This window comes from Oncorhynchus kisutch, linkage group LG1 (genome assembly GCF_002021735.2).
Source record: "Oncorhynchus kisutch isolate 150728-3 linkage group LG1, Okis_V2, whole genome shotgun sequence".
Lineage (NCBI taxonomy): Eukaryota > Metazoa > Chordata > Actinopteri > Salmoniformes > Salmonidae > Oncorhynchus > Oncorhynchus kisutch.
The window spans coordinates 28,213,993-28,240,891 of record NC_034174.2 but is presented as its reverse complement, the minus strand read 5'-3'; the positions used below and the strand labels follow the sequence as shown (position 1 = coordinate 28,240,891).

General features: G+C 43.2%; 1 protein-coding gene across 2 annotated transcripts in view; it reads left to right on the top strand.

The window, feature by feature from the left end:
* The window catches only part of LOC109896606 (immunoglobulin superfamily member 21-like), a 303,882-nt gene that overhangs the window by 171,457 nt on the left and 105,526 nt on the right, over window positions 1-26,899 (top strand). For both annotated transcript variants that reach the window (XM_020490885.2, XM_020490894.2), the window contains exon 3: window positions 13,259-13,380. In XM_020490885.2, coding sequence (XP_020346474.1) covers window positions 13,259-13,380 — 122 coding nt within the window. The remainder of the gene's footprint in view (window positions 1-13,258; window positions 13,381-26,899) is intronic.

Genomic DNA, 26,899 nt, shown 5'->3' with positions numbered 1-26,899 from the left:
AGCTGGATCGTCGAACACACCACTAACATCGCTAACATCACATCACTACCTCCCCCCTCCTGCTCACACTGAGATGTGCAGTTTATGGGGGCTCATTCAACAGGGCTTTTTAAAAGGGACTGGTATTACGAGTCACTGTAGAGACATAGTCTAATGGCTTCCAATTTGAGAGAAAAAGCAAGGAGAAAACAATGAGTGTGTCCATGGCGTTAATGTTTACTTGCTTGTGGTGATGAGAACAGAAAACATGGCCTTGATTTAAAAGAGTCTCACAACTAAAGGGGGAAAAGCATGAGAGTGTGGTGGACGACTTGTTACCGTCTAGGGACCAGAGAAATATGAACTGTGTTTGAGAGGTGTTTTGGTCGTCTGGTGAGGGCTGAGGGGATTTCAAGGCCCAGTGATCAAGCGGCACTGGCTAATGAAGCGAGAGACAACAGCATCACATTGCAGAGAGGGTGCAGGGTGTAAATAGGACAGAGGAAAAGTCTCTCTCTCCGTCTCACTCTCATTCCCTCACTGTCTACTCCACACATCTCCTCTCATTAATCTGTTTCCAAGTCTGCTGCAAGCAAGAGCTGTCAAATGAAAGTGTGAAAAAAGCCATTGTTTCCTTACTGAAGGAGCCCTTGGGAAAAGATTCCAGAGCAGTCGAATCACAGACTGCAACTGCAAAAACCCACATGAGGCGGCAGGGGGGAAATAGCGTGTCTGTCATCTGAAAAAATGCATTATATTTTTACTATTACATGAGGTTAGATGTCCTCAATGTAGAGCACACATTTGGTGCAGTGATTTTTGTCTGTAAATAGATGGTTTCTTGCACATACTGTACCAGCCCATATCGGCTCAGGGCACTGACAATTGTGCATTTTACAGCTTTCAGATCTTCAAAGCTTAAAAGGTAGCTATGGTTCAGATGTGGGGTAGGGAAAGCATGAAAGCTAGAAGCATCCTAACATTCCCCATGGGAGGTCTAACAGACTAAACATGGAACAAAACTGTCAGACAATGTTACCATAAATAAAGCCCCACAACCATTAAACTCATACCTGCAACTCATAAGGAGAGCGACATTATTTTATAAACTGCCTGATGAGATACACTACCGGTCAAAAGTTTTTGAACACCTACTCATTCAAGGGTTTTTCTTTATTTTTAAAATTTTCTACATTATAGAATAATAGTGAAGACATCAAAACTATGAAATAACACATATGGAATCATGTAGTAGTAGTAGTAAGTAAAAAAAGTGATAAACAAATCAAAATATATTTTATATTTGAGATGCTTCAAATATCCCTTTTCCTTGATGACTCTTGGCATTCTCTCAACCAGCTTCATGAGGTAGTCACCTGGAATGCATTTCAATTAACAAGTGTGCCTTCTTAAAAGTTAATTTGTGGAATCAGTTGTTGTGTCAAGGCGGTGGTTTATACAGAAGATAGCCATATTTGGTAAAAGACCAAGTCCATATTATGGCAAGAACAGCTCAAATAAGGAAAGCGAAATGACAGTCCATCATTACTTTAAGACATGAAAGGTAAGTCAACGTTTAAAGTTTCTTCAAGTGCAGTCGCAAAAACCATCAAGCGCTATGATGAAACTGGATCTCATGAGGACCGCCACAGGAATGGAAGACCCAGAGTTACCTCTGCTGGAGAGGGTAAGTTAATTCGAGTTACCAGCCTCAGAAATTGAAGCCCAAATAAATGCTTCACAGAGTTCAAGTAACAGACTGTGTGAATCAGGCCTTCATGGTCAAATTGCTGCAAAGAAACCACTACTAAAGCACACCAACATGAAAAAGAGACTTGCTTGGGCCAAGAAACACAAGCAATGGACATTAGACAGGTGGAAGGGCTTGACTCCTTTGGCCCTTTGGTCTGGAGTCCAAATTGGAGATTTTTGGTTCCAACCGCCGTGTCTTTGTGAGACGCGGTGTGGGTGAACGGATGATCTCTGCATGTATATTTCCCATCGCAAAGCATGGAGGAGGTGTTATGGTTTGGGGGTGCTTAGCTGGTGACGGTGTCTGTGATTTCTTTAGAATTCAAGGCACACTTAACCAGCATGGCTAAAACAGCATTCTGCAGCGAAGCGTCATCCCATCTGGTATGGGCTTAGTGAGACTATCATTTGTTTTTCAACAGGACAATGAGACAACACACCTCCAGGCTGTGTAAGGGCTATTTTACCAAGAAGTAGAGTGATGGAGTGCTGCATCAGATGACCTGGCCTCCACAATCCCCCAACCTCAACCAAATTGAGATGGTTTGGGATGAGTCGGACCGCAGAGTGTAGGAAAAGCCAACAAGTGCTCAGCATATGTGGGAACTCCTTCAAGACTGTTGGAAAAGCATTCCAGGTGAAGCTGGTTGAGAGAATGCTAAGAGTGTGCAAAGTTGTCGTCAAGGCAAAGGGTGGCTATTTGAAGAATCTCAAATATAAAATATATTTGTTTAAATCTCAGCCCTAAGAAGTTAACACTTTTTTGGTTACTACATGATTCCATATGTGTTATTTCATAGTTTTGATGACTTGACTATTATTTTACAATGAGGAAAATAGTAAAAATAAAGAAAACCCTTTGAATGAGTAGGTGTTCTTAAACTTATGACCGGTAGTATATGTCCTTGATGAAATTGGAGACATTGATGTTTGTCTAAATGGATGTTATTGTAAGAGGTCTTGGGTCTTGTGTTTTGAGCCTCTAAGTGCAACTGGATTAATGTTGGTCTTGCTGTGGTCAGGCTGAGAAAAAAATACCCATTAATTTCAACAGTAAAATGGGATAAACAGCATTGCCTAAAAAGGTAACCCTTCTCCTCTACATCATCCTATGTTTGTATGGTTGAGTAGGTAAGGAAATAATGTATTTTGTAGGCGGACCACAATGCTGAATGGGTTCTAAGAGAGGCATTGAGATAAAAGGATGTTCAAACCGCATGCCTGTTTCTCGGATCACAGATTCCTGACCTTTGTGAGCTAAAGGAGAAATGCTTTGTTTTGTTGCCGGGCAATTGAAGAGGTCTTATAAATATTCCATGACTAAAACCATTTCTTGCAGTAACTGATCAGTTATCTGTCTTTACAATAATTTAGGTTTGATGAGAAGACTTAAAACAAAGCTACAAATAGCCATGAACACCAGAATCTGTGAGAGGGTGTCACAAAGCTTGATGCTTATACAGTCACACTGAACTGGGATATGGAGGCTCCATTAAATACACCTTATCCTTTTTCTCACCCCATAACTTTCCAGATATGCTTACATCAGTTAGTTGCATCACATTCAACAGACTAAGTCAGAACAGAATGAAATAAGAGTAAGCTGCTTATTATGTCCTTGTCCTTGTAGAAAACCCTTAGAAAAAGATAAAAAGATGAGAAAAAATACAAACAAAGATGTCAGAGGTTGAGAAATACCTCCTTCATCTCCTGAAGGGTGCTGACATGTTTTGTGAATATCAGACACAGTAACAGCTTCATGGTGAAATGTGTCTTTAAAATTATATCAAAGAGACAATATTTAAATATATATTTTTTATTAACCCAAAACAAATTTTTTGCTTTTGATGTACTCCCCTAAGCTCAGAAGGGTCACAAGGGCTTTGTGTTTATAAAAATGATACAGCGGGCTGTTGAGTGGTTTTGGTAGAAGTTTTCATGTCTCCAAGGCCAAAGTTACTGAAACATTAAAAAGCAAAACTTTATGATAGATAATAAAAGATTAATTATGCAAAAAGCTAACGCTCCATATTTGTCAGTTGTTGTTTACATGTGGATTTTTGACTACAATGGTGGAGCTTGCATGCAGATATATCAATTCTAGCTGAACACCAGAATCTGCCGAGCAATAACTATTTTGTCAAGAGGCCCCGGGGGGAGGGAGGCAATGGTTAGACCACATACAGTACACAACCACATCCACATATCCAATCAGATGTCTTGTTTTATTCAAAAGCGTGTCAGCTAAGGGCTAGGGACGTCAGAGCACTCTATCAACGCATCACAGCTGCTTTACATCTCAGTCTATCTTTCTGTGACTGTTCTCAACTTAATTCATCAGGGCTTTTACTCTGCAGGCATACATTTCCTCACTGATTTTTACTGATAGGAACGAAAAGAGCTTGACTCAGAGCTATCTTAACAGCTTTTAAAAGGTACATGACAGGTGACAGATTTATCTGATGCTATAAATTTCGACTGATGTACGTGTATCGCTGCCTTTTATGGGACTATTTGAATAAGGTCATTGAACCAGTAGGCCTACACAACATGCCTTTTTAAATACTTTAACTGCACTCCTGAGGATGCTCATCCTTCCGCATGGGAATCAGGATGTGGACTAGGCACTCTAAATCAAAATGATATGTTGACTACAATTACAGGAGCAATAAAATAAAGTGTATGCAAGCCAAATAAGATTTACTCTCTCCAAAATAACTTGCTTTGGAGCATCATAACCAGTATTTCTATGGTAAAGCTCTTCCAAATGAGATCATATTCAGGGGATACAATTGTGTTAAATACTTTGAAAACATAATTGTCTCATAATTGTCTAACTTCTCACAATTATTCCTAACGCAATATCAAATAGCCGCTTGATCGCTTCTATCTGCAACACATTAGAAGAGAGGTCAACATTTCAAATCAAATGATAAGAGAGAATAGATAACCAAGCTGTTAAATTCACTTCAATGTGGTTGTGTGTTGTTCTTGATATCAATGCCATGTAACATTATAAGTTAGTTAGTGCAGCAGCCTAGGACTCAGGAGTCAACTCAACTCCCGCAGTCTATCTGTGAGTGATTAACCGCATGAGTGTACATGTCACTACTGCTATGTCAACAATGCATCCAACTAGATTACAACATGCAACTTTTAATTGAGAAAACTGCTGAAATTACAATCACAGATGTCTTACACAACTCCTCCTTAAATCTCATTCATGCTTCCCAGTGAGTCCCTGAAGAGCGTTTCATTCAAGAAAAATGATTCAAAGCAACAGTGGCAGCTAATCAGACCTGAGGAATCCTGAAGCTATCTTTTGATGTTGTTCTCAATCATAATAGGATAGAGTACTGTAACAGGCTGGCTGTAAGAGATAATCGCTGCAGTGAAAAAAGTAGCCATGGACCTTTGATTCTAACTTGGGCTTATTTTTACTCCTCCTCTTGGTACTTCTCTCTGATGCTACTTCAAATAAAATTGTTTGTATTTTCTCTGGACTTTAATACTGTATGCCTTAAGCAAGTCAGCCATATCAGCTATGTATTTTTTTTTTTAAGGCACTAAACGAGTCTAAATGAATTGTTTCGCTGCTAGACAAGGCTCCGCTGATAGCCAGGTGTAGCGGTGGTAAGGATTCACTCCATTGTGCTGGATAGAAAGCTCTGTAGGCCCTAACAGTTTGTGGGCACCACTTGTTGCCGTTATAGTGCAATTAATGTATTGTTTAGTGTTGTGTAGTGTCTTTGCTGGCATGCATCTAAAAAAACGTTTTTGAATTTGTCCACCAAGATGTACATGCTAAAATCGCCACTGCACCTCTGTAAAGCACAGCCTGGAATCAACAAAGCAACTGAAGCAAAGCGTTGCCTCCCCATACTGTGCTTTTCTAACATCAAAGAGTGCTCATCTCCCTCTTACCTTCACCCTCACTCTTGCACAACTACTTTGCCACCGTCTCTCTCTCCCTCGCTCCCTCTCTCTCTCCTCAAAGCTGCCCCTTCTCTAGGAACATGGTCGTTCCACCGATGTGTGTGCGTTGTGAGAGGTGTCATTTTGCCTGTGCATCCAGGTCGTTCCTAATTAAGAAGTGAATTCATTGAGGGCTAGAAAAAGAGAGAGTGCCACATGACCACCTGTTTGAGGCAGCAATCGTCTCGCTAGTACTTGTAGATCCAGACAACCTGGGTCTGATACCTGCATAATTTGACACATCATTCAGGGGGAAGACATGAACAATTGTAATGTCTATTGGATTAGATGAAAAGATAGAGGGACTGAAAATGTCCAGTTAACAGACCTCAGGCTTTTTGAGAGCGTCCTATAACTCAGCGCCAGGGACAGTATCTATCTACAATGGATAAGTGCTTTGGTAAGTGCTTTGTTTTTTTTGCACTTTCTGCCTAAGCACGTTATGGTAGTTATTCAGGTGTGTACAAAAGTACTTTCTATGCAGTGAATGAGGTACTTGTTGCCATGGATGACCAAGTAGGAAACAAGAGACACACATAATTAGGGTTTTTATTCAAAATTATGACAGGAGAAGATAAACCAAAAGGTGTGTTAAAATAAACAAATATAAACTGAATTGAAAAAACAAACTCTCCTAAAGCTTCAACTTAAAAAAGATCTGAAGTAAAAAAGTCCTAACATTTAAAAGTCATTCAGCGCATTCTCAGACGACATTGCGTGAAGGAACACTAAGTAAAGCTATTTTTTTCGCGCTCTTTATGGAAACCCTAAGGAGTCATAAACTGCATGACCAAAAGTATGTGGTTTTTTCCTCGTCGAACATCTAATTCCAAAATCATGGGCATTAATATGGAGTTGGTCCACCCTTTGCTGCTATAACAGCCTCCACTCTTCTGGGAAGGCTTTCCACTAGATGTTGGAACATTGCTGCAGGGACTTGCTTCCATTCAGCCACAAGCGCATTAGTGGGGTCAGGCACTGATGTTAGGCGATTAGGCCTGGCTCACAGTCGGCGTTCCAATTCATCCCAGAGGTGTTCGATGGAGTTGAGATCAGGGCTCTGTGCAGGCCAGTCAAGTTCTTCCACACCGATCTCAACAAACCATTTCTTTATGGGCTTCACTTTGTGCACGGGGGCATTGTCATGCTGATACAGGAAGGGGCCGTCCCCAAACTGTTGCCACAAAGTTGGAAGCACAGAATTGTCTAGAATGTCATTGTATGCTCTAGTGTAAGATTTCCCTTCACCGGAACTAAGGGGCCTAGCCCGAGGCATGGAAAACAGCCCCAGACCATTATTCCTCCTCAACCAAACTTTACAGTTGGCACTATGCATTGGGGCAGGTAGTGTTCTCCTGGCATCCACCAAAACCAGATTTGTCCATTGGACTACCAGATTGGTAACTGTGATTCATCACTCCAGAGAACGCGTTTCCACTGCTCCAGAGTCCAATGACAGAGAGCTTTACACCGCTCCAGCTGACGCATGGCATTGTGCATAGTGATCTTAGCCTTGTGTGTGGCTGCTCGTCCATGGAAACCCATTTCATGAAGCTCCCGACGAACAGTTATTGTGCTGACGTTGCTTCCAGAGTCAGTTTGGAACTCAGTAGTGAGTGCTGCAACTGAGAACAGATGATTTTCGCTCTTCAGAACTCGGCGGTCTCATTCTGTGAGCTTGTGTGGCCTACAACTTTGTGGCTGAGCCGTTGTTGCTCCTAGATGTTTCCACTTCACAACAGCAAATACAGTCGACCGGAACAGCTCTAGCAGGGAAGAAATTTGACAAACTGACTTGTTGGAAAGGTGGTATCCTATGATGGTGTCACATTTAAAGTCACTGAGCTCTTCAGTTACGCCATTCTACTGCCAATGTTTGTTTATGGAGATTGCATGGCTGTGTGCTCGATTTTATGCACCTGTCAGCAACGGGTGTGGCTGAAATAGCCTAATCCACTAATATGAAGGTGTCCACATACTTTTGTATATATAGTGTACCTTTGTATATATAGTGTACCTAACTGCCCCAGTAGCTTTCCATAGTCCCCTACATACACCACGGCGCACTCTGTCCATTGTGCTGTCACAGCACAGCGAAGATACAGATTTTGTGCCAACCTGTCACTCAATCATTTGAACCTTTTTAGATATTTTTATCAAGGGACATAAAACTAAAACTGAGGGGCGCAAGTTTCAACTTAGGGGGCTGAGCCCCCTTTTGTCCCCTTTTGGAGCCGGGCCGGTTTTGCAAACCATTCATTTTCAATGAACATGATCATGATACATCGTTTCAGGTTATTCTAAATACATTAAGTTATTTCAGCATTAACAGTGCACAGTATCAATGTTTGAAAAGTACTTTGCTATTTCAACATGTGACGGAAACATTTTTTTTCCTGCAATGAACAGATCTTTGGCACTTTCCAACACTCCTCCGGAAACATACTTTAACAACGGAATTCCAGAACACAACTGGCTTACATGCTGCCGACATGGGGCACGGAGGTAAACAGAAGACATTACCTAGAACTTTGACTGTTTGTAGATAAGGATATTAGTTCAATTATAACGTTAGATGACACCAGTGGCTGTTACAACGTGAACTGTAATGTTACGACTGTAATTGTGCATTTCTGCAAAACAGTTATGGGATAAAAGAAGGATAAGGATATTTTTAGGCAGGGTTTTTTACTGTGCGGTCCACGGTACAGCCGTCACACTTGTCATTGATTTGAACTTGTCATTTAACTGTTATATCTCAAACACACATTCCCCTGAGTTCAACATATCAACATCATTCACTTACAATTTTCCATGCTTTGTTGTAAAGTGATGTCAGACAAAAATGTATCTTACAGTTTTTCTGAAAGGTCCATTACAATGACTACAATCCAGGCACAGAGCAGGTTGGTGGAAAAGCACCATTTTCCAACACGGCTTTGCTTTTAGCGGCTGACCTTTTGCTGTTGCCTCTCCCTGTAAACCTCGGAACGATGCCACCTCGCTGGTGTGTCTCTACATCCCTGAATTGACATTTAAAAGAGGAACAGATGGCTATAATAATCTTCGGTCCTTGAGTGTGGTGCCAAAGCATTCCTTGGGCAAAGTGGTGTCTCTCAAGGAAAGTCTGTTTGTGGCCAAGCCAAGTAAACACTTTGTGCCTGTGGGGGGTCATGGTCCCTATCCTCACCAGTAGGTCCTTTCACTGATTACACCTCCCTGCAATTAATCTTCCATAGCAATGAAAATGTGATGTCACCCACCTTTGTTACAGCAGACAAAAGTGTATTCCACTAATACCGCCTACAACTGTTATACATATCCTAAAAAACACAATATTTGTTGTTCCAGTACTTCTACCTCTGTGTTTGCCGGGACGACACACCCTGCATTTAATTGATTGCTACATACAGTACATTCAGTCTGAAACTGCCATCCTAGAAGTTGTTTATGTGAGTATCAAAGTCTATAACGTCATCATGTAGACCCGGCTCTGGCTCAACCCATCGGTTTATGGGACCAATGAGAATGGTCAGAATGTGTTCCATTCAAGAAATTGTCAGGGAGGGAGGCAAATCTAGACTCATCCTGAAGAAGAAACATCAGTTGGCCGGAGTGGTGTGGATTGGTAACCAAGCAATCCCTGTGCACCTCTTAGTAACTGCCTGAGGTATTTAGCGCCTTTCCCCAGAGACAGAGAAGTGATATGAGTTGTTCCACAGTCATTTATGGGACACCAGAATTGTTTGCTCAAATAAAAGTAATTACGCAGTACTGTCCCCTTGTGAAGTGTTGTGTACATTATGCAGTAACTAATCACAATATGCATAGGCCATATTTACTTCCGAGAGGATTGGATTACAGATAAGATTTTAATTTGATCACCCTGTTGCAGGAGAACTTTACTGCAATGTAGGAAATGTTAAACTTATTTGAGGTTAAAAAGGCTTCTGAAGTTTACACATTTCTGACTTGATTTTCCCTTATGTGAAATCTATCAACCCCTACAAAAATGTCCATTAATTATAATCTACATAATAATTCACATTTCCTGTTGCTGCAGGATTATTTTCCTTCTGTAGAAAACTGACTAAAATTAAGATCTTACATCTGTAGGAAGCGGATGAGATCATCTTCAGAGCGAAGGGAAGAAAGATCCCCAACCCACCAACAATGTCCTCCTTCAAAACGGCATTAGCGGCTCCATTAAAATCCTGTCACCTTTTTTCTTTACGTCTGTCTGTCGCGCTGAAGAGAAGAGAAATCACAGTCATTCAAATGCTAAGTGACTTCCTCTCCCCTGTGAATATTAGAGAGGAGAGCGGTGCTCCATCATTTACTCTGCAGCCCACAAAAAAAGAGAAGGGGATGCAAAATGAGACTATGGTGCTTTGAATATATCCCCCACCTCCGCAATATCTCATCACAAGCCATTACCTCCGACTGCTTGACACCTACAGAACGCTGCAGAGTGACAGTCTTCATTAAGACTCAGCTATATACATTGGCACATACCTAAAGCTACATAAGTGAGTGTCACATTGATTTCATCACATTGGCAGTTTTCAAAATTAGTTTGAAAGGCTCCTTATCACCATTTTTAGACAGAAAAACACCTTATTGTGGCAGCAAATGGTTCAATGAGATAATTTAAGTCCTGGGTACCCTTACAAAAATGTACCATGGCATTAGCATGGTAGTTTTCGTTGTACTACCATGGCAGGAAAATACCATGGTATTTGCACCATTACCATGGTATTTTCCTGCCATGGTAGTGACCCCAAAAAATAGTTGTTTTTTTCATTGTACTGGCTACCATGGTACAAAAATGAACCCGTGGTAGTACAATGAAACAAAATACCATGGTTTTATACTAGCTGTAACGTAATTTGTCCTCCTCTAACGAGGAGTAGTCAAGATCGGACCAATGCGCAGCGTGGTATGTGTCCATGTTAATATTTAATAAATCAACTGAACACTGAATAACAAAACAACAAAGTGAAAGAACGAACAACAAAACAGTCTTTCTGGTGAAGACACAAAACAATCACTCACAAAACACAGGTGAGAAAAGGCTACCTAAGTTCTCAATCAGAGACAAAGAACGACACCTGCCTCTGATTGAGAACCATACCAGGCCAAACACATAACCACAACATAGAAAAAAGAACAGACCACCCACCCCAACTCACCCCTTGACCTAACTAAAACAAAGACATAACAAAGGAACTAAGGTCAGAACATGACACTTGCAGCATGTCGTTATGAAACATGAAAGCATGGTAGTTGTTTACAATGTATTATGATGGTCTGTGTCCCACCGTTTTTCGGGTAAAGTGACCAAAAATTATTAATTTATGGTACTCACATAATGCAACATTAACTATTCGCTCTGCAATGGCAAGGCGTAGGGCTAGTACCCTCTTAAACCCATTTAGCTAATAGTGAAAAACCCCAACACACATGGTCTAGTAGTGTGGTGTACCCTCACCTTGGGACATGGAGAGGGTATGGTGAGAAGAATGAAGGGATTCTGAAACCTTAAACTAACTATTTTAAATCTTCAAGGCTTCATTCCTCCCAACATACCCTAAAAACTGCATTGAAGAGAGAAGCATCATATAAACAAACTATTTTAAATCTTCATCTGGTGCTTCTCTCTTCAATACAGTATTTAGTTGTCTCTCACTCATTCATCGGGCTTGGCTACTCTTGTAAAATTCTAAATAGTCAACATACAACAACAAAAAACATTTGTAAAAAGGTATTAATTATCATCTTATCGCATAGATACATTTTCATCACGTAATTATCAACATATCCCTTAAAACAGCAAGTTACAATGGGTGCGTTCGTAAATTCACACTGGCTGTCTACTCCCATTTCAGAGAGCTCTCGTCTGAGTGTGCCAAAGCGCAGAATAAGTGACAAATTTACGAACGCTCAATACCCATTGAATATGGCCGGTGTCAGTAAACGTCAACAAAAAAAGGGTCATTCAATTGTTGCCAGCAGCAGTTACAGTCACCAACGCTCTGGATAACATAAAAACAGCCTAGCCAGCTCTGCTAGGGCAAGTAAAATGGTTAGAGTGAGGTGTTCTCTCATTTGTGTCTTGAAGTAGCTAGCAAGCTAGCCAACGTTAGCCAGTTAGCATGGGTGCTTGACTGCCGTTGTGCGGCCAGCTCGGATAAACCCTAACCCAGAGTGCACTCTGAGCGCAGTCTGGCACTCCAGATTGAATTTACGAACACACCCAATGTTTCCCTTCGTTTACACTCTGTGTGAACGTGTATTGATCCTGTCACCATGACGACAGGCTAGCTTGACTGGCTCTAACTTTAGCCAACGTTAGCTTCTATGCTAACAAATATTAAATATTAATGAAACTATCAAAACATCATCAAAAATAACAATTATATCTTTACACTCCGCTTAACTTGGTGTTTAATATGTTATGCTTTATAACTCGCTCACCGTGATGATAACGTTTAAAATATTTTGTTTATCTGGCACTTTTGTCTTCATTTTTCAGGTGGATTGGCTCTCTCATTCAACTGACTCACTGGCTAGGAAGTATAGCGTGAGAGCCACTGTAGAGTGTTAAGAGTGTGAAGCAACCACTAGAGCGAGCGGCTCCCTCAGCTGGCCCGAAACAAGCGCAACATCCCTTGACTATAACTACTGTAAATGATTGCAAAATGCCAAAAATTAGGCTGCCATATATATTCATTCTCCCACATTTCAGATTGGCAAGCCAGGGAAACCAAACATGAGCAAAAAACAGTACTATTTATACAGAAAGTATTATCTGTTTTTCACTGAAATGGTTTCCCTTTTTCGTTGATGTTACAGACAAACTAGGACCAATAATAGTAGTCTGCCTCTGACTTTATCAGAAACTTTCCCATACTGGTATATAAATTCATCAATATAATCTCAACCAACCTCTTTTGACCTTTGGGTGTTTATTTATTTAATGCATTATACTGCCATTGTGCTATGGTAACGTACAATTAATAAAGATGGTACCATATGATATTTTTTGTTACCATGTATCATAATTGTCCATTACCGTGGTAGAATGTATAATGCAGGTTAAAACCATGGTATTTCCATGATCCACATCTTACCATGTTGAAAAATGTGGCAATACCATGGTATTATTTAGGCGCATGACAGTACCATCATAATTCAAAGCTAAAATCATGGTGCATTTCCATGATTCAGATCTATACCATGGTATAAATGATGCAATACCATGGTAATACCTAAGTACAATGGCAGTGCCATGGTAGTACCAAGGCTTAAACCATGGTACATTTCCATGATTCAGACTATACCATGGTATAAGTGCAAGTACCATAGTGGCACCATGGTATGAATGAAAGTACCATAGTAGTACCTTGGTACATTTTTGTAAGGGTACTGAATTTGCCTTTTGCAAGCTGTGTTCTGGCTGGTGGTACCAATGTACCTTTCACGTATAGAAATATCCGTCCCATGTATTATAGACCATATTTTGTTAATTCTTTCTATTTTTGCTTGACAGGTCACAGACGGGGGCACCATTAAGCAGAAAATATTCACCTACGATGCTATGTTTAATACCAATTACTCGCATATGGAGGACTATCGCAAACGAGAAGACCTTGTGTACCAATCTACGGTCCGGTAAGCATCACAACCAATCACTTCTACATTGAATGTTTAAATGTAATCTTCTCCCATTTAGTTTGTTGCCCTGCTACGTTGTACACTATAAGCCTATTTAACCTACAGTATATCCCAAGAAACTCACCATGTTGCTAGGAATTTGTGAGCAGAGGTTTTGCTAGTTCCTTCCTACCATCTGTTGCGGATGATCCTGGGACTGGATGTGATGACACCGATGGAGGGTTAACACCATCATCGTCTTGGCAGGGAGAAGGAGGGAGGGGACGAGAGGTGGTGAGGCTCTACTCCGCCACTCTGCTGCTCAGGATGTAGATTTCATTGTTGAGCTCTGTCTGAACAGCTGGCCAGGTCAATCATTATTCCCACCACAGAGCTGCTTATTTTCCAGGTAGTGTGGTTCTCCTTTATTTTCAAGGTAGGGTGGTTCACCTTAGGCACAGCTTGGGGCAGCACTACTGCATGCGGGCTGTGCTCCATACCTCCTTCGCCACCCTCCTTCCCATCAAACACACGTACATACACACCCTACCCGATCCCAGAATATTGAGCCCTTCTGTTTATGCATGAGCAAGGTTTGCAGAGTACAAGAGAGGGATGGAGCGAGAGGAATCATCTGGCTCTGGTTGGGTAGATGACATGTCTGAGGAGTCCTGGGTACTGTCTTCCTTTATCCCGAGCCTTAACAATACGGCTGGCATCTGCTCCCCTCTCCCGCAACCATCTCCCTCCCTCTCGCCCTCCCTCTGCCGCTACCCCAACCATCTCCCTCCCTCTCCCTTACCTTCTCCCACAACCATCTACCACCCATCTCCCTCTCCTCCCATGCATTCGCTCCTCTTGCTTTCATTGCCTCCCTCTATCCCTCTCTCATATTGGCACTCATACTTTGTATAGAGGAGTAATAGAAGCCATTAAGCCAACACACTGCATCATCTAGTACCTCTTATCTCCCCCTCTCTCTTCTCCCCCTTCTCTCCCGCATCCCTCTTCTCTCCTCCCTCCCTTTCCCTCTACCCCCATTCTCTCCCCCCTCCCTCTTCTCTACCCTCCTCTTCTCTACCCCCCTCTTCTCTACCCCTCCCTCTTCTTCAACCCTCCCTCTTCTCTTACCCCCCTCTTCTCTATCCCCCACTCCCTCTTCTCTCCTCCTCCCTCTTCTCTCCCCCTTCTTCTCTCCCCATCCCTCTTCTCTCTCCCCCCTTCTCCCCCTTCCCTCTCCCCCCACCCTCCCTCTCCTCACTCCCTCTTCTCTCCGCCCTTCCCTTTTCTCTCTCCACCATTCCCAACCTCTCTCATATGTATCTTTTATTTCTGAGCTACTGAGCATTTCCCGACTGAGTATGATGTGCTCAGACAATCCAACAGTACCTTCAGGGGAGTAGTCATCATTGGAATGGACTATTTTACACATGTACTCATACAAGGACAAGTGCGCGCACACACACACACACACACACACACACACTCATTAGGATTTGAATCGACAGTCGCAGCATGAGGAACAGTTGGACAGTACCTGCTCTGACCTGTCTGTCTGGCAGAGTGCTTAGCCAGCGTTAGTCAAGCAGAGAGGTAAAAGGGCTACAGCCATAGTCACCCAAGACCAGTCAATCCTCCCTGATGTATCCCATGCCTTCCTCCATGGCAGAACACAAATCAAATCAAATCAAATGTATTTATATAGCCCTTCGTACATCAGCTGATATCTCAAAGTGCTGTACAGAAACCCAGCCTAAAACCCCAAACAGCAAGCAATGCAGGTGTAGAAGCACGGTGGCTAGGAAAAACTCCCTAGAAAGGCCAAAACCTAGGAAGAAACCTAGAACCAGGCTATGTGGGGTGGCCAGTCCTCTTCTGGATGTGCCGGGTGGAGATTATAACAGAACATGGCCAAGATGTTCAAATGTTCATAAATGACCCGCATGGTCCAATAATAATAAGGCAGAACAGTTGAAACTGGAGCAGCAGCACGGCCAGGTGGACTGGGGACAGCAAGGAGTCATCATGTCAGGTAGTCCTGAGGCATGGTCCTAGGGCTCAGGTCCTCCGAGAGACAGAAAGAAAGAGAGAAAGAGAGAATTAGAGAGAGCACACTTAAATTCACACAGGACACCGAATAGGACAGGAGAAGTACTCCAGATATAACAAACTGACCCTAGCCCCCCGACACATAAACTACTGCAGCATAAATACTGGAGGCTGAGACAGGAGGGGTCAGGAGACACTGCGGCCCCATCCGAGGACACCCCCGGACAGGGCCAAACAGGAAGGATATAACCCCACCCACTTTGCCAAAGCACAGCCCCCACACCACTAGAGTTCAACAGCAGAGAGGGATGCAGAGCTCTGATATTTCACATAATCTCACATATCCACCTGAGAGAGGTACATGTTCTCTACAAAGCCCTGGCATGTGACCACAAATGAAAGCTGTAATACTGTGAATTTCACAGAAAGACCTAGATTCTCATTGAATGCCCTGTCATTTTTTCTTAATACGTTGTTAAATATCAGGAATATGCTGTGCTTGTAGTGTCAATATTACCGAGGTAGATTTGCAAATAGTAAGGGAGGTGATTTTTTTTCTGTCTTTTTTATTTTTATCAACTGCCCCTGGGCTTAGAAGTAGACAGCTAGCTGTTTGACAAATGACAGTGATACAGGCCATAACTCATCCTTACCTTGACGGCTCTTTGAAACAAAAAAAGATGGGAGAAGATTAACCCTAATTGCTCCTATAAGTCTCTCTGGATAAGAGTGTCTGCTAAATGACTAAAATGTTAATGTAAATGTAAGATGAATGGCAATTACTATATATATATACATATATATATATATATATATATATATAAACAATTAAGCTACATTCAAAATACCAAATTCAAGCATTGTCTCTTCATCTGCACAGCATTTGACAGTTTATGTAACACTGTCATGGTTATAGATTCAAGCTTTGAACAATGAAAAACCAGTCAAAGTGCTCTTCATATACAGTGTATTCAGCAAGTATTCAGACCCCTTGACCTTTTCAACCTTTTGTTACTTTATAGCATTATTCTAAAATGGATTAAATACATTTTTACCCTCATCAATGTACACACAATATCCCATGAAAACCAAGCAAAAACAGGTTCTTAGACTTACAACTTAAAAATATTTTTAAAAGAAAATCTGAAGTTTCACTTTGACATAAGTATTCAGATCCTTTACTCTGTACTTTGTTGAAGTACCTTTGGCAGTGATTATAGCCTCAAGTCTTCTTGGGTATGATGCTACAAGCTTGGCACACCTGTATTTGGGAAGTTTCTCCAATTCTTCTCTGCAGATCCTCTCAACCTCTGTCAGGTTGGATGGGGAGTTTCGCTACACAGCTATTTCAAGGTCTCTCCAGAGATGTTCGATCGGGTTCAAGTCCGGGCTCTGGCTGGGCCACTCAAGGACATTCAGAGACTTGTCCCAAAGCCACTCTTGCTTTGTCTTGGCTGTGTGTTTAGGGTCATTATCTTGTTGGAAGATGAACCTTCGCCCCAGACTGAGATCCTGAGCTACCTGGATCAGGTTTTCATCAAGGAACTTTCTGTACTTTGCTCCGTTCATCTTTACCTTGATCCTGACTAGTCTCCCAGCCCCTGCTGCCAATAAACATCCCTACAGCATGATGCTGCCACCACTATGCTTCACTACAGGGATGGTGCCTGGTTTCCTCCAGACATGACACTTGGCATTCAGGCTAAAGATTTCAAGTTGGTTTCATCAGACCAGAGAATCTTGTTTCTCATGGTTTCAGAGTCCTTAAGGTACCTTTTGGCAAACTCCAAGTGGGCTGTTATGTGTCTTTTACTGAAGAGTGGCTTCCGTCTGGCCACTCTACCATAAAGGCCTGATTGGTGGATTGCTGCATAGATGGTTGTGCTTCTGGAAGGTGCTCCCATCTCAACAGAGGAACTCTGGAGCTCTGTCAGTGTGACCATTGGGTTCTTGGTCACCTCCCTGATCAATGACCTCCCCTGATTGCTCAGTTTGGCTGGGCAGCCAGCTCTAGGAAGAGTCTTGGTGGTCTTGGTGTTTCTTCCATTTAAGAGTGATGGAGGCCGCTGTGTTCTTGGGGACCTACAATGCTCCAGAAATGTTCTGGTAACCTTCCCCAGATCTGTGCCTCTACACAATCCTGTCTCGGAGCTCTACGGACAATTCCTTCGACCTCATGGCTTGGTGTTTGCTCTGACATGCACTGTCAACTATGGGACCTGTTATAGACAGGTGTGTACGTTTCAAAAATGTCCTCCTGTGTGAGATTGCTTCAAGCAGAAATATTACCACTTCCATGTCAAAGTCAGATTAGGGTTGCAAAGAAGCAGTATACTACTGTCAACTTTCTGAGTTTACCAGTAAATTACCAGAATTTTGGTAATTGTCAAGGAATATATAAAATGTTATCAGATGATATCTGGTGGCTTTTTTGGGTACTTCAGATAATCATAGGTGTCTGTAAATTATCAAATCAAAATGTTTATCAAATCAAATTATTTCTGTCCCTCTATGTTTGCATTATCACAACGGAAATACAGTTGAAGTCGGAAGTTTACATACACCTTTTACATTTAAACTCAGTTTTTCACAATTCCTGACATTTAATCCTAGTAAAAAGTCAATCACCACTTTATTTTAAGAATGTGAATTTGTCAGAATAATAGAGAGAATGATTTATTTCTGCTTTTATGTAAACTTCTGACCCACTGGAATTGTGATACAGTGAATTATATGTGAAATAATGTCTGTAAACATCTGTTGGAAAAATGACTTGTGTCCTGCACAAAGTAGATGTCCTAACTGATTTGCCAAAACTATAGTTTGTTAACAAGAAATTTGTGGAGTGGATAAAAAACTAGTTTTAAAACCTCTTTGGGAAAGGCGTGCTGCTAGCGGGACACCTCGACAACATCCAGTGAAATTGCAGAGCACGAAATTCAAACTACAGAAATATTTAACTTTCATAAAATCACAAGTGTAATACATCAAAATAAAGCTTAACTTCTTGTTAATCCAGCCACTGTGTCAGATTTCAAAAAGGCTTTACGGTGAAAGCACACCATGCGATTATCTGAGGACAGCACCTAGCGTATAAAACCATGGAAAACATATTTCAACCAGGGAGGTGTGACACGAAAGTCAGAAATAGCGATATAATAAATGCCTTACCTTTGATGATCTTCATCTGTTGGCACTCCAAAAGGTCGCAGTTACATCACAAATTGTCCTTTTGTTCGATAATGTCCTTCTTTATATCCATAAAAATTCAGTTTAGCTGGCGCTCTTCAGTCAATAATCCACCCAGTTTCCCTCCATCAAAATGCATACAAAATGAATCCCAAACATTACTAATATTTTTTCCAAACAAGCCTTAGGCAATTTAAGACGGAGTATCTTTATTGTCTTTACCGGAGAATCACCGCAATCAAACCTTAGGCAATTTAAGACGGAGTATCTTTATTGTCTTTACCGGAGAAAACTACCAAAGAACGCATTCTCATTCACGCGCTCGGAAACACTACAGCCAAAATGGGAGCCAAAAACCAGCCTGAAACTCTTTCTAACGACTGTTGACATCTAGTGGAAGCTCTAGGAACTGCAATCTGGGAGGACTTCGCCTTATAATAAAAGTGACAGCCATTAAAAATAGTGGTAAGCATGAAAATGTTTTGGTAAGTTATGGTTTGTTCTATCAGTTCTGTTATACTCACAGGCATTATTTTAACAGTTTTAGAACTGTTTTCTATCCAAATGTACCAATTATATGCATGTCCTAGCTTCTGGGCCTGAGTAACAGGTCGTTTACTTTGGGCATGCTTTTCATCCGGACGTCACAATAGTGCCCCCTATCCCAAACAAGTTTAGTTTTGTACTTATGCTTAGTTTTATACCCTAAGTATATGTAAACTTCAGACTTCAACTGTATATACTTGTAATTTTTCCAACAATAGTTTACAGACAGATTATTTCACTGTATCACAATTCCAGTGGGTCAGAAGTTTACATACACTCAAATCAAATCAAAGAAAATGTATTTATATAGCCCTTCTTACATCAGCTGATATCTCAAAGTGCTGTACAGAAACCCAGCCTAAAACCCCAAACAGCAAGCAATGCAGGTGTAGAAGCACGGTGGCTAGGAAAAACTCCCTATAAAGGCCAAAACCTAAGAAACCTAGAAAGGAACCAGGCTATGAGGGGTGGCCAGTCCTCTTCTGGCTGTGCCGGGTGGAGATTATAAAAGAACATGGCCAAGATGTTCAAATGTTCATAAATGACCAGCATGGTCAAATAATAATAATCACAGTAGTTGTCGAGGTTGCAGCAAGTCAGCACGTCAGGAGTAAATGTCAATGTCAGGCTTTTCATAGCCGATCATTGAGAGTATCTCTACCGCTCCTGCTGTCTCTAGAGAGTTGAAAACAGCAGGTCTGGGACAGGTAGCACGTCCGGTGAACAGGTCAGGGTTCCATAGCCGCAGGCAGAACCGTTGAAACTGGAGCAGCAGCACGGCCAGGTGGACTGAGGACAGCAAAGAGTCATCAGGCCAGGTAGTCCTGAGGCATGGTCCTAGGGCTCAGGTCCTCCGAGGGAGAGAAAGAGAGAATTAGAAAGAGCATACTTAAATTCACACCGGACACCGGATAAGACAGGAGAAGTACTCCAGATATAACAAATAGTCCCTAGCCCCCAGAGTAATAAACTACCACAGCATAAATACTGGAGGCTGAGACAGGAGGGATCAGGAGACACTGTGGCCCCATCCGATGATACCCCCAGACAGGGCCAAACAGGAAGGATATAACCCACTTTGCCAAAGCACAGCCCCCACACCACAAGAGGGATATCTTCAACCACCAACTTACCATCCTGAGACAAGGCAGAGTATAGCCCACAAAGATCTCCGCCACGGCACAACCCAAGGGGGGTCTTCCAGACAGGAGATCACGTCAGTGACTTAACTTCTTGGATATAGGGGGCGCTCTTTTAATTTATGGATAAAAAAACGTTCCCGTTTTAAACAAGATATTTTGTCACGAAAAGATGCTCGACTATGCATATAATTGACAGCTTTGGAAAGGAAACACTCTGACGTTTCCAAAACTGCAAAGATATTGTCTGTGAGTGCCACAGAACTAATGCTACAGGCGAAACCAAGATGAAATTTCATACAGGAAGTGTCCCAGATTTTGAATGTGCTGTGTTCCAATGTCTCCTTATATGGCTGTGTATGGGTCACGAATGAGCTTAGACTTTCTGTCGTTTCCCCAAGGTGTCGCCAGCATTGTGACGTATTTGTAGGCAAATCATTGGAAGATTGACCTTAAGAGACTACATCTACCAGGTGGCCGCTTGGTGTCCTCCGTTGCAATTATTGCATAATCTCCAGCTGCGTGTATTTTTCGTTTGCTTCGAGGAGAAACACAGCTGCCACGAATGATTTATCATCGAATAGATATGTGAAAAACACCTTGAGGATTGATTCTAAACCACGTTTGCCATGTTTCTGTCGATATTATGGAGTTAATTTGGTAAAAGTTCGGCGTTGTAGAGACTGCATTTTCGGATTTTTTTCTTAGCCAAACGTGATGAACAAATGGAGCGATTTCTCCTACACAAGTAATCTTTTTGGAAAAACTGAACATTTGCTATCTAACTATGAGTCTCCTCATTGAAAACATCCGAAGTTCTTCAAAGGTAAATTATTTTATTTTAATGCTTTTCTTGTTTTTGTGAAAATGTTGCCTGCTGAATGCTAGGCTTAATGATATGCTAGCTATCAATACTCTTACACAAATGCTTGTGTAGCTATGGTTGAAAAGCATATTTTGAAAATCTGAGATGACAGTGTTGTTAACAAAAGGCTAAGCTTGTGAGCCAATATATTTATTTCATTTCATTTGCGATTTTCATGAATAGTTAACGTTGCGTTATGGTAATGAGCTTGAGGCTATAATTACGCTCGCGGATACGGGATTGCTCGACGCTAGAGGTTAACCCACTCAAGTGACGCACCCCTCCCAGGGACGGCATGGAAGAGCACCAGTAAGCCAGTGACTCAGCCCCTGTAAGTTGAATGTGCCTTTATACATATTTGAAAATTCCAGAAAATTATGTCATGGCTTTAGAAGCTTCTGTTAGGCTAATTGACTTAATATGAGTCAATTGGAGGTGCTTGTGGATGTATTTCAAGGCTTTCCGTCAAACTCAGTGCCTCTTTGCTTGACATCATGGGGATATCAAAAGAAATCAGCCAAGACCTCAAAAACAACTTGACAAGACCTCCACAAGTCTGGTTCATCCTTGGGAGCAATTTCCAAACGCCTGAAGGTACCACGTTTATCTGTACAAACAATAGTCCTCAAGTGTAAACACAGCCGTTTTACCGCTCAGGAAGGAGACGTGTTCTGTCTCCTAGAGATGAACGTACTTTGGTGCGAAAAGTGCAAATCAATCCCAGAACAACAGCAAAGGACCTTGTGAAGATGATGGAGGAAACAGGTTCAAAAGTATCTATATCCACCGTAAAACGAGATCTATATCGACATATCCTGAAAGGCAGCTCAGCAAGGAAGAAGCCACAGCTCCAATTCCGCCATAGAAAAGAACACCATCCCAACCGTGAAGTACGGGGGTGGCAGCATCATGTTGTTGGGATGCTTTGCTGCAAGAGGGACTGGTGCACTTCACAAAATAGATTACATCACAAAATAGATTACATCATGAGGAAGGGAAATTGAGGTTATATTGAAGCAACATCTCAAGACATCAGTCAGGAAGTTGACGCATGGTCGCAAAATGAGTCTTCCAAAATGGAATCTTGTTTTTGTATTGTTGCTTTTGAGCCCTACAAGGCTGTACATTTGTTTGTTTTTCTTTATTGTTTTTGTTACTGGTTCTCGTTCAAATAAATTATGATGAACCCAAATCACGCTGCACCTTGGTCCACTCCTTATAACAATCGTTACAGAAGATCCCACCACAAACGGACCAAGCAGTGTGGCCAGGAGGAGAAGACATTCTGGTCTTGGGAGGAGATAATGGCAGGAGACGAAAGCCTTCCATGGAAGCAGACGCAGGAGGATCAACGGCGACTCCGAGGTTCACGTCAATGACGGAAGCCCGAGTGCCAGCCCCCCAATTTTTGGGTTCGTCGACAAAGTCGAGGGGCGAATATGAGAGCGAAGAGGAATATTGGGATAGACTGAACGATGAGTATTGTTAGATAGTTGAGGGGAGTGATGAGGTAGAGTGGATGTTTTGGTGTCTGGAGCAAGACAGTCGCCGTGAGGAGCGTGGGACTAGTCAGGCACCATGTTTTGCGGATATACAAAATTTGTCTCCAGTGCGCATCCACAGCCCGGTGCGTTCTGTGCCAGCTCCTTGCATTTGCCGTGCGAAAGTGAGCAACCAGCCAGGATGGGTTGTGCCGGCTCAGCGCTCCTGGTCTCCAGTACTCCTCCTTGGTCCAGGATATCCTGTGCGGGCTCTACGCACTGTGTCGCCAGTGCACCTTCACTGCCCAGTGCGTCCTGTGCCAACGCCCCGCACTTGCTGGGCTAAAGTGAGCATCCAGCCAGGACGCGTTGTGCCAGCTCTACGCCCCAGACCTCCAGTGCACCTTCACAGCCCAGTATATCCTGCGCCGGCCATATGTATTGTGTCTCCAGTGCGCCTCCACAATCCAGTACGTCCTGTGCCTCCTCCCTGCACTCGCCCTGAGGTGCATGTCATCAGCCCGGTGCCACCTGCACTGGTCCCACGCATCAGGCATTCAGTGCGCCTCCACAGTCCAGTACATCCTGTGCCTCCTCACCTCACTCACCCTGAGGTGTGTGACATCAGCCCAGTGCCACCTGTACCAGTCCCACGCATCAGGCCTCCAGCGCGCCTCCACAGTCAAGTACATCCTGTGCCTCCTCCCCGCACACGCCTTGAGGTGCGTGTCATCAGCCCGGTGCCACCTGTACCGGTCCCATGCATCAGGCCTCCAGTGTGCCTCCACAGGCCAGAGCTTTCAGCGACACTTCCTAGTCCAGAGCTTCCGACAAAAGTTCCCAGTCCAGAGCTTCTGGCTACAGTTCCCAGTCCAGAGCTTCCGGCAACAGTTCCCAGTCCAGAGCTTCCGGTGACAGTTCCCAGTCCAGAGCTTCCAGCGACAGTTCCCAGTCCAGAGCTTCCGGCGACAGTTCCCAGTCCAGAGCTTCGTGCGACAGTTCACGGTCCAGAGCTTCCGGCGACGGTCCACAGTCCGGAACCTCCTGAGACGGTCCACAGTCAGGAACCTCCAGAGACGGTCCACAGTCAGGAACCTCCAGAGACGGTCCAGAGTCCGGAGCCTCCTGACACGGTCCACAGTCCGGAGCCTCCTGAGACGGTCCACAGTCCCGGAACCTCCTGAGATGGTCCACAGTCCGGAACCTTCTGCGACGCTCCACGGTCTGGAACCTCCAGCTCCATGGCCGGAGCCTTCTCCTGCGAAAGTGAGCAACCAGCCAGGATGGGTTGTGCCGGCTCAGCGCTCCTGGTCTCCAGTACTCCTCCTTGGTCCAGGATATCCTGTGCGGGCTCTACGCACTGTGTCGCCAGTGCGCCTTCACTGCCCAGTGCGTCCCGGAGCCCAGTCTAAGTATGGCGTCCAGTCCAGCTCCAAGGCCAGAGTATTCTTCTGCGTTGGTTCCCAGTCCAGGCACAGCTTCCAGTCCAGGGAGCCTTCCCCTGCGCTGATGCCCAGTCTAAGCACGGCGTCCAGTCTAGCTCCAAGGTCAGAGTCTACTTCTGCGTTGCTGCACAGTGTCCAGCCCGGGTCCATGGCTGGATTCACGGGATGAGTGGGTTCTTCGACCCGCACCTGAGCCTCCTCCGATGCTGGTGGATCCGCGGGATGAGAGGGTTCTTCGTCCCGCATCTGAGCCGCCTCCGATGCTGGAGGATCCGCGGGATGAGAGGGTTCATCGTCCCGCACCAGAGCCGACACTAGACACCCCCCCTAACCCTCCCTTTTGGTTTCAGGTTTTGCGGCCGGAGTCCGCACCTTTGGGGAGGGGGGGGTACTGTCACGTCCTGACCATAGAAATACTTTATTTTCTATGGTGGAGTAGGTCAGGGCGTGACTGGGGGGTGTTCTAGTTTATTATTTCTATGTGTAGTCTAGTTTTTGTATTTCTATGTTGGCCTGGTATGGTTCCCAATCAGAGGCAGCTGTCTATCGTTGGAACAATACAATAAATGGGTTAAAAAAAAAGGTAAATACCAGCATACCGTGGATAAGCACTACAAGAAACAATTACAAGGACATGGGGGGGAACAGAGGGTTAAATACACAACATGTAATTGATGGAATTGGAACCAGGTGTGATGGAAGACAAGACAAAACCAATGGAAAATGAGAAGTGGATTGGTGACATCGACCGCCGAACGCCGCCCGAATAAGGAGAGGGACCAACTTTGACGGAAGTCGTGACGTAATTAGATGCTTTTTTCATTAATTAGGCTATTTTCTCTTAAACTATATGGTCTATCTATTAGTACCTAATGGACAATATGGACACAGACATACAAAATGTATACTATATATGAATACATATATTTTTTTAAGTTATTCAAGTATAAATTACCAATGTTACCTCAATTGCGATAGATTACGTGTTAATTACAACATTACAGAATATTCTGGCAATTTTGGTAAATTACCAGTAGCTTTGCAACCCTCCATGTGACTTTCCCATACTACTGAGGGAAAATAAGTTGTTGAAGGTGTTTAAAAATGTATTCCATCAGTGTGAATATTTAATAGGATTCACAATTTTAGACATACAACCTTTTCCCCATTCCTAAATTTGAAGGGCAAGTCCCGCTGTCATTCTTCAACAGGCTTCACAGACTCTCACTCAGGAAAATAAATCAGTGTTGTGAGGCTTCTCTGTGACCCTTTGCCGCTGTTTCACCTATCTTTCCATGCCTTGCACCATCTTGTCTAAGAGCTGTCTTCTCAGAATCTTCCTCTGTTCTTGTGTGGGTTAGGCTCCAGACAACCATCCAGGCCTATGGATAACAGCATTGTGTGTAAACACAGGCTTGGGACAGACCAGCATACACATAGTGGCCTACAAAGCCATCCCCCTCTCACAGCACAGAGAATCACAGTGTTCACATCAATGGCATTGTGTTTAAAATAGGACTTTCCTCTCCAGAGGAAACACTGGAGACACAGTGTGCCTCTGCCTTACTGCCTTACACACCTTTCTAGTCTCTTCATATCTTTGTCCTCTAGGCTAACAGTCTCTGTTTCTCATATACTTACATCAGACAATCCTCCCCCTAACCAGCCTTAATGCAGGGATACAAGGCTCCTGCACTTAAGGGTAAGAAGAGCACAGCGAAGCAGAAGCCCAGTTCCTGACACCACGTTAGCTGATTTGCTGCAGAGATTGTCTGGCTGAGCTAACAGGGACCACTCTGTGCAGTGTTCTGTCAGAATGACTCTCTCTCACCTCCCTGTCCCTGTAACACAGCACAGCTTCCAGGCATGGACAGCACAGGAAGGGCTGCAAGGAGAAAACACAGAGTTAAACAGAATAGTCATTACTCCCCAGGGAGGATTGATCTCTCTCTCTCACTCTCCCTCTCTCTCTTTTCCTCTCCCTTTCTTTGCTGTTTTGCCGCTCTTCTGAGTGGCCTCATTGCCATTGATCCTATCCTGGTGTGTGTGTGTGTGTGTGTGTGTACGTGTGTGTGTGTGTGTGTGTGTGTGTGTGTGTGTATGTGTGTGTGTGTGTGTGTGTGTGTGTGTGTGTGTGTGTGTGTGTGTGTGTGTGTGTGTGTGTGTGTGTGTGTGTGTGTGTGTGTGTGTGTGTGTGTACGTGTGTGTGTGTACGTGTGTGTGTGTGTGTGTGTGTGTACATGGGTGTTTCTATATTGTGAACAGTATGTAGTATGTTGTTTTGAATGTACTGTGAGAGAGAGTCATTTTTTTTTGTGCTGAGTCACTTAATGATACTATTTCTAATGACAACAATGTGTGACTAATGACACTATTTTGATTCCCTGAACTTCTAAGTTTTGAGGTAAACTACTTCTTAGAGTTTCAGGGACAAAAGACACACACACACACATACATCACACACACAGATTGTATTGCAGCCCCTCACCTTGGTGTGGTTTAGTGTTAATCAGCTTTTTATTAGTTGCTGATTAATGAGCCATGACAGGGTGGAGGAATTCGGGAAATACTTTAAAAAAATCACTGTACACATAATGCAGTATCAGTGGTGTTTGAGAGAGTCAGACAGACAAACGAAGAGACAGACAGACAAAAAGAAAGACAAAAAGAGAGACAAAAGGAACAGAGAGACAGACAAACAGACAGATGGAAAAGACATACAGACAGACAGACAGACACAGGAAAAGAGAGAGAGACAGACAAACAGATGGAAAAAAAGAGAGAGACAGAGAGAGAGAGAAAAAGAACGAGACAGAGAAAGAA